The sequence below is a fragment of the Staurois parvus genome, unplaced genomic scaffold (genome assembly GCF_062004578.1).
Source record: "Staurois parvus isolate SC_StPar_1 unplaced genomic scaffold, SC_StPar_1.0 ptg000454l, whole genome shotgun sequence".
NCBI lineage: Eukaryota > Metazoa > Chordata > Amphibia > Anura > Ranidae > Staurois > Staurois parvus.
In genome coordinates this window covers 8,665,192-8,681,046 of record NW_028318250.1, presented here as the reverse complement: position 1 = coordinate 8,681,046, position 15,855 = coordinate 8,665,192, and the positions used below count along the sequence as shown (strand labels likewise).

The window sequence follows — 15,855 nt, the reverse complement described above, 5'->3', positions numbered from 1 at the left end:
ATGGAAGCAATATTCCTCCTTAAATAAAGTTAATAAAAAAAATTTCAACCCATGCCTGGCTGAAACAATGTAAACTATGTTTTTTCACAAAAAAGGTTTCTGTTATTTTAGGTGGTCAATTTATTTGTAAATAGTGCCTAAAAGATATATTACTTAAAGTGTTACTAAACCCCAGACCCTGCATTCACTATGTCTGGTCTCCCACAGTACACAGAACATGGAAATGCAATTATTGTAGTAAATATAAACTATTAATTACCTTTTCTCATCAGCAGTTACAGCAGTCTTGTGACTTCCATCAGTGTTCAGCAGAGCACATGTTAAAGCTTGTAGGAGGAGTTTTCTTTCTGCTCTAGGAGGATGCAGAAGCTCTGACCTCTGTCTGGACAGTACTGATTGGACCTGTGCTGATCACATGTGCTCTCCCAAGAAAAAAAAACCTCTCTAGCAATACGCACCAAACTGAGCATGTGTGGAGTGCCACCTAGGGCTCTGTACTATCAGCAGATGGATTGGGGACAGTAGAAGAATAGGAGCATCAGAGAAGACAGGATCAAACAGCCTTTTTACACAATGAGGATTAACCCCTTAGGTTCCACAGTGGGTTTAGTAACACTTTAAAGCTTTAGGTATGGCTAGTTTTACATAGTTACATTGTTCCATCTTGGACTGTGGAAGCTGGAAATCATTACATTTTCTCAATGAATGCAAAGTGTCCTCTCACTGAACAAGGCGGAGAAGCAAGGCAGTGACCGCACAATCTTCCCCTAGTCCAAACAGTCAACACTTTGCATTCATTGAGAAAATGCAAAGTGTTCTCTGAATGCCCTAGGACTTGGAACCTAGTGATAGTAGCTGCTGTAGCCCCTGTAATACCGATGCATACTACAATAATTTATAGCTTTCACAGAGATCCCACAGGTATGGCACATACATACTAACAATGTAAAAATTATCATACATAAACTTCAGCTTTAAAAAACACATCTTGCCTGAGGTCCATGACACACAAGTGATAGCTGCTAAAGAATTGCTTTCCCTAGAATTTTTTATGCTAGGCGAAAATGAATTATATTCAGTAAATGGCCTGTCTCTTGTTAACAACCCTGTACCCAGCTACAAATCACCAGGGAAAATATACACAGATATCTTTACCTGCTACAGAGACTTGCTCTCTCTCCAAAAAAAAAAAGATATAATGATATATATATATATATATCTTTAAGGGGTTCTAAAGGACTAAAGTATTTTACCTTTATACTTTCTATGGACCTTTGCAAGCAGCTCCCCTTATGATCTTATACTTACCTAAGACTAATCTTGATCCAGCGATGTACACAAGAGCATATGCTCTCCTGCAGAGGTGGCTCCAGGCTTTGTGAGGCCTTAGGCAAATCTCAGACATGAGGCTCCATTCGCGCCCATAATGGGAAAATAATTTAAGTGATAAAATTAGCTGCAAAAAGATGCATGGATCTAGAACACATGCGATCAGCACCACTTCCAGGGCACCCTTCTCACCCACCCATCAGACACATGAAGCCAATACAACATCTGGGACCCAGTAAGGTGACAATTCCTCCAGGAATTTCCCCTGTGCCCTGGGAGAATTGGGAGGGGATGTCACTGAGTCATTCCATATCCACAGAGGAAGTAGTCTAGGGGGATCCCAGCACAGTGCAGAGAGAGAGGAGAGAGATGGGAGAGAGAGAGAGAGAGGGGGGAGAGAGAGGGAGGGAGAGAAGAGAGGAAGAGGAGGGAGGGAGAGAAAGGGGTGGTGGCGGTAGAGAGAGGTGGGTGAGAGAGTGAGGAGGGATGACAGAGAGAGGGGTGGTGGTGAGAGAATGAAAGGGGGGTGAGAGAGTGAGCGAGAGGGGGTGAGATAGAGAGAGGAGGGTGAGAGAGAGTGGGGGGTGATGGAGGGGGAGAAAAAGAGGGGTGAGATAGAGGGGGGGGGGAGGGGGGAGCGAAAGAGGGGGGTGAGAGAGAGGAGGGAGAGAGAGGATGGTGAAAGAGAGTGGGGTGAGAGAGAGAGGGGGGTGAGAGATAGAGAGAGAGAGGTGAGAAAGATGGGGGGTGAGAGGGCAGTTGGTGAGAGAGAGGGGGGGTGAGGGGGGGGGTCAGAGAGAGGGAAGGTTAGTGAGAGTGAGGGTCAGAAAGAGGAGTGGTAAAAAAGAGAAGGGCGGTGAGAGAGAGAGAGGTGAGAAAGAGAAGGGTGAGAGAGAGGGGAGTGGGCAAGGGGGATGAGAGAGACCCATAGCCCTGTCCCTGTCTGCAGTCCCTCCTGTGCCCCCATGTCCCAGTCTCTGTCTGTGGGAAGGTGTGCGTGATGCTTGGTATGATACCTTCCATGCCAGCAAGATGTTAATGATGACCTGGAGTGGGCAGGACCCATTCTCGTTCTGGGTGAGGAAAGGAGGTGTTCTGCTACTTCCAGCAGATCTATTTGATGTGAGATGGGACGGTCCCTGATTGCTTGCACCTCCCGCCCATCCTCATTTTTAGGGCCCAGTCAGCCTGTCCTCCAGTCCTGGAAGAGGAGACATAGAAGAGGTAGTTGAAGAAGGAGTCCAGGGGTTCCAGGCTTGGAGCCTGCTGTCATCCTGCCCACACCGCAAGGCCTTTTCTGTCCTGCTCCCTGTATCTGCTGCAACTGGACCTGGAGTCTCCATGACGAGACCCCTATTGACCCAGGGCAGGGCCCAGATGTTCAGTCCGCCGCTGGGCCACAGAGTCTGGCTGCGGCAAGGGGAGGTGGAGCCGCCGGCACCAACATTCATAATTGATCACATGCAACTTAGGCTGGTGTAAGCCCTTCTGCGACTGCCCAAGTTGCCCACTAAAAGAGCCACCTCTGCTATCCTGGCTCTCCCCCTCTTCACTGAACATAGAGGCAGCAGCAGGGGCCATTGGCTCCTGCTGCTGTCAATTACAGCCAGTGTGAGGGACAGGACCAAGCCGGCTTTGTGTATCAATGGACACACAGAGCGGGTTAAGGAGTGAGCACCTTGCTATAAGGGCACTCAGCAGGGGGGAGGAGCCAGGAGCACCCGAGAAAAGAAGGATCGGAGCTGCTCTGTGCAAAACCATTGAGTTTACCAGAGCTTTTTACATTTCCAGCTGTGTCTGCCCCATATTGACACTATACTGTATGTCCACACTCTCATGAGTAGCTATTTTATAAATAAGAGTTGGCAAATCTGCAAGAGAGAGATGAGACTGGTCAGAGTGGGATCATTTTTACACATTTGGCCAGCTTGAAGATGTATTGCAACATGTGTGTCAACTAAGAATTCCTATTTTATACGCAAAAGTTTGCTATAGGTAAGAGTTAATAAGTGGCAATACCTCCTTAGTATCTCATGTCTTCTATATATGAAGCTATTTAGGATCTGAACACTTGTATCTCTAATTGTGTTATGTGTTCGCTGACACCCGTCGGCATCCGATCTGATTGAAGATATATTGCAATATATGTGTAAACTAAGAATTTCCATTTTATATGCAAAAGTTTGCTATAGGGAAGAGTTAATAAGTGGCAATACCTCCTTAGTATGTCATGTCTTGAATATATATGAAGCTGTTTAGGACCTGAACACCCATATCTCTAATTGTGTTATGTGTTCGCTGACATCTGTCTGCATTCGATCCAATCCTGTACGCTAAAAAGAGACAGACGGGGATTTGTTCCGCATCTTTCTGGCGGATCGGATGACAGTCAGGTGGGCGACAGGCGGTCCGTTTCAATCTGACCGCCCCATAGAAAATGGCAGGCTTTGTCTGTGTTCACTCTGGAGCAGCAGAGCAGACACAGACCTGTCATCCACTTGCTCAGAGGGGATCAGCGGAGAGATCCCAGCTGAGCAAGCAGATCCGCTGACAGATCCACCCCTTCTGAAAGGGGTTTAAATGTCAGTTAGGTGTTTTACCCACAAGGGCAGTTAGTCTGGGCAGCCAGTGCTCCTCCCTCACCAGAAGATTCATGTGGCAGGAGGCTTCAGGAGCATGTGTACAGACACACAAGCATTGTATATCTGAAGTCTGGCCTGTCTGTCCATAAAGACAGGCAACCTGACCACCTGAGCAGGCAGTTGCCAGAGAGTTGTGAAAGTCAGCTTGGAAGCAGACGGAGGGATTAATAAGTCCAATAATTCAAGGGGTTGCGTTATTGCAGTCTAGATGGAGACAGTTGGTGGGTCTGAGTGGACCTAAGTAGCCAGGAGGCTGTTCTTTTCTTTGTGTTGCTGAACCCATCTGTCGGAACCCTGATACATTCTTTTGAATAAAAGTGGGCAGAAAAGCACTTAGAATGCAAGTTGGTGAGTAGAAAGTGAGTGTGTGTAGCAGAGTGCCCATTTAACTCAATATGCTCAGATAATGCAGATGCGGCTCCTATAACTTAATTTACTAAAACTCCCTGGCTTCCTGGACACACCGAGGAAAGGTAGGTCTCTCTGCTTCCCTCTCTCAGTAGCTTAGAAAGGCCACACCAAATTAAACAGAATGATATGCAGCCAGGTAAGTAGTCCTCCCCTATGAGGACCATTATGCGAGCAGCCGGGCAGAAGTCTAATATAATGCTGTTTCTTCAAAAGATCCAGTTGCTATGGCGTGCCTTTCACATATTGCTTTTAGAATACTCCAGTTCCAATGGAGTGGTGCTTTCCTTTGAGCCGTGAATCCCTCCAACTGTTCTCCTGTGCTACCAAAGCTACACTGGACTTTACTGTGAGGATAATCACAGGTAGCTATGTTCTGTACTGTTTTATTAAACTATTGATTTACAACGTGATCCTTTGTTGTTTTAGAGTCTTCAAGAGGCTTATATATGTAGCCACTAGTTTTCCTGACTGAGACAGAGACATTGCTGTGAAGAGTTCATGTTTGTGCAGCTTTCATATTCTTTTTTGTATTATTCTGCAGTGTATGCTTCTAACTTTGTACCTGTTACTAAACTGCAAGTTACAGTTAGGGCTCATGTACACTGCAGCTGATAAACTCACGTTTAGGAGCTGTTCAATGTTTTTTTCAGCAGCCCCTGAACTCTCCCTAATATTTTCCTATGTGTCCATGTACACATCTTTGTTTTACAGTCGTTTACAGGCAGTTGAGTTTACAGTCGTTTTTTTGAACGCAACAAACTTGCATTCAGACGTTGATTTTATCAGCGTTTCAAAAGCAAAATGCTTGTAAATGTGGCTAAACGCGGCAAATCGCGTTTATAAGCGTTTGCATTTGAATTTATTTTTAACTCTTCCAGTTCCCAATGCAGTCCAGAGCCTTATTCATCATGAAAAATGGATGCAAAGAGTTTTCAAGGTACTCAGATGGACAAAACAATGAACAGGATGTTCCTACTGAGCTTGTCACACATTGTAATGACCAATTCACACCTCAGACCTCTCCCACCCTTGGAAACAAAAGATATGTTAATGCCCATTTACACCTCAAATTCAGCATGAAGACCCCCTGCCGGGTGACCTTAATGACTCACTCCAGCAGACACCTTCCCACCCTTTGAAACAAAAGAAATGTTAATGAACAACTCACACCTAATTATCTCAACACATACTGCTCTCTCTGCTTCTACTCTGTGTATTTCTCTGAAACAGTCTGAAATAGTTAATAATTTACCACTTTTCAGTGCATTTGGGGCATTGGGAGGTTCTCCTATGCTTATATTTAAAAAACGCTTCTAAACGCAAACGCGCATAAACACGTTATGCAAATACAGCTAAACAGACGTTTTTTAACCTACGTTTTCCAGCAGTCAGTTTCCATCGTTCAGAAATGCCCCGTATACATGGGGCCTTACTTTCTGCCTCATAATTCAGCCAATTACCCATATATATTGAGAGGCACTGGCTGGCAGGATTGTGGAAGGTGCGTCATCTACGTTTCTATGTTTCTCACATATACATTCTAAGAAAATCTTTTATTTTTCCAGTATCCTATTAAGTTATGATCTGGGTCATAGAGCCTGAAGGCTTCATAGTGCTTTTGGTAGGATAAAACTTCAATTTCAAGGCCCACATCTCACCTGGTAGTCAGACCTCATTATTATTGTCAGCTGCCCTCAGACCCTATATAAGAGAGCTGATTAATGCTCAGGGCTCTCTCTCACTGCTGTGGGAACCTACTGCTGGCTGGAAATGCTTAGTGCTAACAAAACACGAAAAGAGATACAAGTGTTGCCTGTTTTTTTTTTGCAGAACCCATAAGGGGCAGCTTGTCAGTCTAGTGGCATGGTTAAGCAGTTGCTTTGTTTGTCTTATGCTATGGACTTGCTGTATAAAGCCCTCCTGCATTGAAAAATGTGTTTGTTTTCTGAATTGGCTGAACAAACATGCAGGACCAACTTTTGCACTGTTTCTCAGTGCCCCTGTCTCATGCATGGTTTACCACTGCCAATACCAGTTGAGCCTGTACCCCTTACAACTGGGTACTCAGATGTGGGTAGCACATTAAATAGACAGACAGCTCTTGTGGAGTAGCTTATGTTACCAAATGATGACCAGCAAGACGTAAACTACTTAACTGCCTGACAGATGCAATAGCTGAGTGGAGCCCACCCAGCATCCTTCGAGGACCAGCAGGAAGTGAACCAATCTACAGCAGCAAATACAAGCCCTGTTAGATGGGCAGGTGGTGGCACAGAACCTGATTTCTACACCTCAACAGCTGCAGCAGATTGATTTATTAAAATTGTTCCCTGAGGATGATGTCAAAGCCTACCTTAGCATCTTTGAGAGAGTCGCTGAACATGAGAAGCTACCCAACAAGCATATAAAGATGGCTTCTTAGGAAAACATCAACCTCAGATAAGATTGCTCCTTTTTATTGAAGGGGTAAACAGGTTCTCAACGAGGGGGTTGAGTTATCAATGGGTGCAAGATATAATTGGCCTCCTTGCCCAAAAGGAGTGTCTTCCTTGAGATGGACATGGCATGTTAGGTGCTAGAGGTGCCAAGGACTGGGACATGTTTCTGCCAATTGCCTCATATTACACAAGCCTATGAAATGTAACTGCGAAGACTTAAGTCACTATTTGCCACTCCTGTTCTGGCAGTGCACCAAGGAACGGAGACTGGAAGGGAATTGTCCTATTACAAAAGAAGGACATCAGGTGGAAGCATTAGTAGACACTGGAAACCTAGTTACATTAGTTTATGCCATTATGGCAGACATTGCTAGGCTTGGCACAGACCAAATGGGACAACTAAGAATACAGATACGTGGTAATGCCAAATACTACCCTACTACAGCTCGTTAAGTGGAAACACAGTGGAACTGTAAAGTACACCATGGGTGTGGTTAAAAACTTTCCATTGTGTACTGCTGGGTCATGATTTCCTTATGGGCTATGATTTTTGCAGTTTTGGAACTGCATGGGGAAAAACAGGTAACCATGTCACAAATAACAGGAAAGCAAGAAGCAGGCAATGTGTTTTGGGGCCCAAACCCCCCTTCATAGGGGCTTGAAAGTAACATCACTACAACGCCTGGACTCAAACTGGTTTTAAAGTATTTAAACATGTAAGATGGGGAAACAGCTCTCATTGTTTGAACACTGTTTGGAGTAAATCAAATGTTTTGACTGACATTCTGCGGTTTAGCCACAAGATGTCACTGTTTTTCTAACACAGCCTCAGACTGCATAGATACTTCTATATTCATGAAGAGGTGGGGTTTTCACACAGGAGTTGAGTGAACAGGAAGAGGAGACAGCAGCCATGCTTTGGAGAATGGGGCTGTGTGTGAGCTGAGAATCCAATGCCATCCAAGTGTGAGAACATCCCTCCGTAATCAGAAATGCAGCTAAGTGAAGCTGATGGTGTTCAAGACGCTGATCCTGTTCAGAGAAAAGAAGATTGCTGCCAGGAATGCTGATGAGATTGCTGCTTGTTGGAGAGACATTTGTTCTGTTCAGAGTCACCAGCGGATGCAAATCAGACCCGGGTTGGTAAGATCGTGCACGCACCTCATTTCAGTGTTGGTGCCTTGAGACTGAGACAGGCCTATAGTTAGTTAGTTAGGGTCTCTGTTTGTGTCAGGCCACAAGTGTTGTTACTGATCATTGGAAGGACTCCACAACTTAAAGTGACATTTCACATTGGAGAGCTGATAAAATCCCACAAATTCAAGCCAGACTGGCGTTTTGCTCAGAAGGAATACTCAGGCACGTATTACAGGACCAGTTATGGGAGGGGGAATACTGTAGATTTGTGTAAGATTGTAAGCTGTTGTGCTGCACTGCAGGCTAGCCCATACCATGCACCCATACACTGATTCTTGTTCTTTTAGGGTAATAACAGGTAAGGTGTGGCAGCTTAGTTATGCCCGCCAGTAGGTAAATTACTTCACTTTCTACCTTCGTCATCAGAAGGCGCCGTGCTATGCAGCACGAGGGTCTTAGCCTTTGCGCTGGGTGTATGTAAATTTATTGTATGTTTCGAGCATTTGTGGTTGTGTTTATTTGCCACATCTAAGTAAAATTCTGTTGTTGCAAAAGCTGGTGGCAGGGTTGCTTTCCTCGTTCGTGACTTCACTGTATCCTGGGGAGCCCACCCCGGTACAAGGCTTACACAGATATAATATCAATATATTTTATCTATCAATACCTTCATGTCATTTTAAATCCAGACATTCTTCAAGTGATATCACTTTCAAGCTCTAATAAAGGAGGAGATTTTGGACACTGAAACATATTGGCTTGCCTCTTGCTTTCCTGTTCATATTTGTTACAAGAGGAAAGGACCTTTAGGATTGTTTGACATTCTTTTTGCTCACTTTTATACAAAATGGTTTCTGGCAAAAGTAAAATTTATGTAGAACACAGGCCAGAGACCTAGCAAAGAAATGTCGATGGACTGTCACACTCCGGGTACTACATGTTGGCAAAATGTGCTCATTTCCACTTGGCTGAGGCATGGTATGTGAGGAACTGACTGGAAAGATTGTGAATGGTATTTATGTGTCACATAGGTTTCTTACACACACATATGGGTAGGCGCAATGTTGTTGCGGTGGCAGTGATGACACAGTCCAGTTGCAGATAACTAGTATTGAAAAGTATGCTCAGATACAAACAGTTTAAGCGGGAGAGTACCACATCAGGTAAAACTCACAGTTCAGTGCAGAGAGGCAGAAGGTAAGATGCACTGACAGCATCTGTCTTCAGAGGGTGGAGGCCAGGCTGGTCCGGTTAAAAATGGGAGGCTTCCAAGCAGGATTGCATGTCCCTACTCATCAGGAACCTTTCCCTACTGATAATCACTTTCCCTGACAGACAGGTGATCTTGCCTACTCTGACCACTTCACAAAAGCACACCAAAACTTGGGGGCAGGGACTTATAAAGGCTCACCTGAATGCAGCATAGCCAACCGGAATACTGCTCTCAGGGACCATGAAACCATAGAGAAACAAGGTTTCTCCTTAACCTCCCTGGCGGGATTACAGAGCATAGCTCGGGGTAAAGTTTCAGTACCACAAGCAGTAACCCCGAGCTACACTCGGGAATACCATGCAGCGCTGCTCCGCGATCCCTCTGTCACTTACCTTGTCCTGCGCTCCCGTGATGTCCCTCCTGCGGTGTCCCCGGCAATGTAATCCGGCGGATGCTGGCATCTGTCATCTGGGTTCCGTCCTCTGCGAGCGTCGGGACGCACAGGGGACGAAACGGCGGGAAATTTGAAAATGACAAAAAGTGACATTCACAAAAATCACTAAAATCACATAGTAAAACATTACTGTACCAAACCATTTCACATACATTTTGTCCCTAGTGCTTTGTCCTGTGCCCTGCCTGCATTTTTACTGTTCTTTCTACCTGGAAACTGAGAAATGTCCATGGCGTCCAAAAAGCGTCCCTTTAGGTTAAAAGCGGTTTTAGACCAGCTAGAGCGATAGTGAATTAGAACCACTTGCAGAATTGAGTGATAATGATTTGTGGGGGAAATTTGTCATCAGACACTGAAAACGATTTTGCGACTTGATGTGCAAACTTGGTGCTATATTTCACATTTCAGTGTTTTTGGTTTGATTATATTATTGAATTAAATGATTATTATTATATTATTATTTTTTATGATTATTTAATAAATTATAATTTATGATTTCGTGTTTCAAATTTTATCATACACGGGATTTTTACTAGACTCTTGTTCGGACAGATTTCAGTGAGTTATTCCTAAAAATTACAGGCCTACAATATAAAACGCCAAATTTCCATGCAAAATAATGGTACCGCTTTCAGCGCCAAAAATCTGAAATAATCATACCGCCAGGGAGGTTAATTACTCTCCAGCTGTGGCATCACTCTAGTCAAGTGGAGGAAGTAGACTGTACCTGCCTACACAAAACTTTTTGTTTTCTCAGACTATTAATCGGTTCTGTTTTGGGTTCTATAGCCCAGATGCTTTGTAGAGATTTGGGTGAGATAAAGCCTCTGTTCTTATGTACACATCTTACCTTACTTTAACATATATATGTGAGCTTTAAGTAAACCAGAAAAAACATTGAAAATAACAAACCATACTGATACTACCTATAAATATTGAATTTCAAAGCAATCTACGTAAGGCAATTCCAAAGTGTATAGAATGAGAAATTTAAAACAGAATAGTAATGTGGCATAAATAAATATGGCAAACAAATATAATGCAGATACATGTAAATATGAATAATGTAAACTACGGTAGGTTTGACTTTGCCTTTGATTATTAAATGACTTCTTTGAATTCAGTGAGCTAAAGTTGGATTTAAAAAAGTTACATGAATTGTAATAGCTTATTAATGTACCTGTTTACCCAGTGACTGCTTTTTATTAAACACAATAACTCATAGCTGTGAACACCAAGGTAATGGAATTCCCTATCTGAACCATTCACCTAGATGTTGTACTAAGGGAGAGGGAGAGTACTTTATAGGAAAATGCAATAACCACTAATGTTTTAGCCACTTTATTAGAAAATGAAAAGTGTAATGTGACTAGGAGATGCTATAAGGAACAGATTCTGATCTCAGAACCTGGGTTTGGAGATGATATGTTAAAAACTGGGAAAGAAAAGACATTTAAAATCTGGTGTTCTCAAAGGCAAAAACTAATAAGTGCCATGTTTTGTCTAGAGTTTTCTTTTAATCTGCATTTAAAATGTAATTTGTGAGCTAGTGTTTGAGTGCATGTGCATTAATTGTGCAAGATTTTCCATAACTAAATACACTATGATTGTGTATTAGCTCTTGCAACATACTGTTCAACGGACTGTTCTAATTTGGGAAACTTGAAATCTACCTCTCTTACATCAAATTATTAATATACATACCTGCTCGGAAAGGAAACAGAACAGCAAGTGAATGATGAAGGCACTTCTAAGCAGCTCTTATACCCATCTATCGTTCTAAGGTCCTTACAGGGATGAATACAAGTATTCACTGGATCCCCTAAAGGAAACATAAATATTACATCAACATTACCAGTAATGTATGGACGTTACCCCAGGCAGTAGTATTCAGTGCTGCCTTTGCACCCATAGAGTGCCCATCTAGAGAGAACAATAAAAGCTGCCTCTCTTCACCTCTCTTTCTGAAAAAGCTAGATGCCTGGCATATTCATCCTCTGATTTCAGCAGGTTGAACTACTATAGATAAAGACTTCTGACCTTTGGCAGATTTTCTGATCAGCATTTATGATCAAGGTCAATGAGCAATTGTACCCATTGGGTTAGTAAAATTCCAGAACACTGGCGTGTTCAGAAGGAGGTCACCAATAGCAACCCCCCTTTTCTAGCATAAGATGTTTATTTTAACCATCTGCTTAAGAATAGCCAGTCCAGAAGAACTTTCTTTGCTGGCCTACTGTTGCTATCAGTCAAGGAACCCACAAGAACTTTTACTGTATCACTATCTGTTTTGATCAGTAATACTGTTATTACCATTCTCAAGATTCTGTGCCTAGAGTTCCTATGTTTTTGAGTATCCTCTTTAGCTCTGACCCTCCTTTTCACAAACTATTCTGCATTGGCATGATATTTGAAAACAACTAAAGAAGCTTACAACGGTAAGGCTGAATAAAACGTGTGTACAATTAAAGTCGATCCTTATTAGGCCAGATTGGCTGAAACACGTTGACATTTTGTAGCTGTCATTTGTTTCCCACAAATAAATCCATGATTTATTAACATTTACTGGGATGCCGACTTTTTTCCTGTTTGAATCGATTGTGTGAATGAGGTGTCAGTTGCCTCTGCTAAAGCACCAGTGATATAGCCATGATACAATACTAGGAGGTAGTAGTGCCTGCTTATTATTATTATACAGGATTTATATAGCGCCAACAGTTTGCTCAGCGCGTTACAATATAACGGGAGACATTACAGCAACAATACAGTTCAATACAAGAGGGATTTGAGGGCCCTGCTCCTTGGAGCTTACAATCTAGGAGGGAGGGGCTAGTGGTACAAAAGGTAGTAACTGTGGGAGATGGACTGGTTGGAAGAGTAGAAGATTCCATTATTAGCTGAGGGCAGGATAGGCTTTGCTGAAGAGAGAGGTTTTCAGAGATCGCCTAAAAGTGAGCAGAGTAGGCGATAGTCTGATAAATTGGGGTAGAGAGTTCCAGAGGATGGGGGAAGCTCTGGAGAAGTATTGGAGACCAGCATGGGAGGAGGAGACAAGGGAGCTAGAGAGTAAGAGGTCTTGCGAGGAGCGGAGAGTACAGTTTGGGTGATATTTAGAAACAAGATCGTTGATGTAATTTGGGGCAGAGTTATAAATGGCTTTATACATTATTGTTAGTGTTTTGAATTGTATCCGTTGGGCAATGGGAAGCCAGTGGAGGGATTGGCAGAGAGGAGTGGCTGATACAGAACGGTTAGTAACGTGGATGAGTCTGGCAGCAGCATTCATGATAGACTGAAGAGGGGATAGTCTGCAATGAGGAAGGCCAATGAGGAGGCAGTTACAATAGTCAAGGCGAGATATAACAAGGGAGTGGATAAGTTGCTTAGTGGTTTCCGAGGTTAGGAATGGGCGTATCTTGGAAATGTTGCGGAGGTGAAGTCTGCAAGATTTGGACAGTGATCGGATTTGGGGCTGAAAGGACAGATGGGAGTCTAGGATTACACCTAGTACCCTGGCATGAGGGGAGGGAATGATGATTGTGTTATTTATCTTATTTATCTTGATGGAGAAGTCAGGGGAGGGGGCACGGGCTGGGGGGAATATGAGTGTGTGTACAATTAAAGTGCATGCATAGGTAAAACATTTCTTTCTGGATTTGGCTCAAGTAAGGGATGGTTAAAACCTCTGTTTAATTTTCTCAGAGATGCAACAGGAAGTGAGAGGAAAGCTCTTAAAATGAGAGGCAACTTCCCTGGGTGCAGCATATGGCCTGCCATAACTCACTCACAAACACTACTATTCCGAGGTCAGTAGGGGGCCCCATGAGATGCCCCAGGTACCTTTCATAGGCTTTTTTGGGTGAGGTGTGAGTGTGGGCGAGGACACAGGGGAGGAGTTTATAAACATGATCCCCTATTGCCCGGGGGCCCCATGAGTTGTCAGTCCACCCCTGGGGGGAGGGGTTTATAAACATCACCAATAACCATCAATGTGCGTGGGGGTGTTAATAACACTGCCACCAACACCAATGCCAGGGCTATTATTCCGTTTGCTAACATCAATGCTGGGGATCATTATTGCACCCACTAACACATGCTGGGGGTTATCATTGCAGTCATTGACACTAATGCTTGGGGTTATTATTGTGCTCATTGACACATTCTGGAGAGGTTACTATTGCAGTCACTGGCACTGTTGGGGGTTATTATTTATTTATTTCAGGTACTTATATAGCGCCATCAATTTACGCAGTGCTTTACACATACAGTCAGGTCCATAAATATTGGGACATCGACACAATTCTAACATTTTTGGCTCTATACACCACCACAATGGATTTGAAATTAAACAAACAAGATGTGCTTTAACTGCAGACTGTCAGCTTTAATTTGAGGGTATTTACATCCAAATCAGGTGAACGGTGTAGGAATTACAACAGTTTGCATATGTGCCTCCCACTTGTTAAGGGACCAAAAGTAATGGAACAGAATAATAATCATAAATCAAACTTTCACTTTTTAATACTTGGTTGCAAATCCTTTGCAGTCAATTACAGCCTGAAGTCTGGAACGCATAGACATCACCAGACGCTGGGTTTCATCCCTGGTGATGCTCTGCCAGGCCTCTACTGCAACTGCCTTCAGTTCCTGCTTGTTCTTGGGGCATTTTCCCTTCAGTTTTGTCTTCAGCAAGTGAAATGCATGCTCAATCGGATTCAGGTCAGGTGATTGACTTGGCCATTGCATAACATTCCACTTCTTTCCCTTAAAAACTCTTTGGTTGCTTTTGCAGTATGCTTTGGGTCATTGTCCATCTGCACTGTGAAGCGGCGTCCAATGAGTTCTGAAGCATTTGTCTGAATATGAGCAGATAATATTGCCCAAAACACTTCAGAATTCATCCTGCTGCTTCTGTCAGCAGTCACATCATCAATAAATACAAGAGAAGCAATTCCATTGGCAGCCATACATGCCCACGCCATGACACTACCACCACCATGCTTCACTGATGAGGTGGTATGCTTAGGATCATGAGCAGTTCCTTTCCTTCTCCATACTCTTCTCTTCCCATCACTCTGGTACAAGTTGATCTTGGTCTCATCTGTCCATAGGATGTTGTTCCAGAACTGTGAAGGCTTTTTTAGATGTCGTTTGGCAAACTCTAATCTGGCCTTCCTGTTTTTGAGGCTCACCAATGGTTTACATCTTGTGGTGAACCCTCTGTATTCACTCTGGTGAAGTCTTCTCTTGATTGTTGACTTTGACACTCATACACCTACCTCCTGGAGAGTGTTCTTGATCTGGCCAACTGTTGTGAAGGGTGTTTTCTTCACCAGGGAAAGAATTCACCCACCACAGTTGTTTTCTGTGGTCTTCCGGGTCTTTTGGTGTTGCTGAGCTCACCGGTGCGTTCCTTCTTTTTAAGAATGTTCCAAACAGTTGTTTTGGCCACACCCTAATGTTTTTGCTATCTCTCTGATGGGTTTGTTTTGTTTTTTCAGCTTAATGATGGCTTGCTTCACTGATAGTGACAGCTCTTTGGATCTCATCTTGAGAGTTGACAGCAACAGATTCCAAATGCAAATAGCACACTTAAAATGAACTCTGGACCTTTTATCTGCTCATTGTAATTGGGATAATGAGGGAATGACACACACCTGGCCATGGAACAGCTGAGAAGCCAATTGTCCCATTACTTTTGGTCCCTTAACAAGTGGGAGGCACATACACAAACTGTTGTAATTCCTACACCGTTCACCTGATTTGGATGTAAATACCCTCAAATTAAAGCTGACAGTCTGCAGTTAAAGCACATCTTGTTCGTTTCATTTCAAATCCATTGTGGTGGTGTATAGAGCCAAAAATGTTAGAATTGTGTTGATGTCCCAATATCAATGGACCTGACTGTATATATTGTACATTCACATCAGTCCCTAACCCTCAAGGGGTGTACAATCTGAGGTCCCTAACTTACATTCATACATACACATATTAGGGCCAATTTAGACAGGATTCAATTAGCCTACCAGCATGTCTTTGGAGTGTCGGAGGAAACTGGAGTACCCGGAGGAAACCCACGCAGGCACAGGGAGAACATGCAAACTCCAGGCAGGTGGTGCTGTGGCTGGGATTCAAACCAATGACCCTAGTACTGCCAGGCGGAAGTGCTAATCATTTAGCCACTCTGCAACCCTTATTATGGTGGCTTCTAACACTATTGCTGTGGGTTATTGT

At 43.4% G+C, this 15,855-nt stretch overlaps 1 protein-coding gene across 3 annotated transcripts in view; it reads right to left on the bottom strand.

The window, feature by feature from the left end:
* LOC149453036 (uncharacterized) overlaps nt 1–15,855 on the bottom strand; it is a 105,269-nt gene that overhangs the window by 32,906 nt on the left and 56,508 nt on the right. For all 3 annotated transcript variants that reach the window (XM_089688765.1, XM_089688767.1, XM_089688766.1), the window contains one exon: nt 11,326–11,443. In XM_089688765.1, the coding sequence (XP_089544891.1) occupies nt 11,326–11,443 (118 nt within the window). The remainder of the gene's footprint in view (nt 1–11,325; nt 11,444–15,855) is intronic.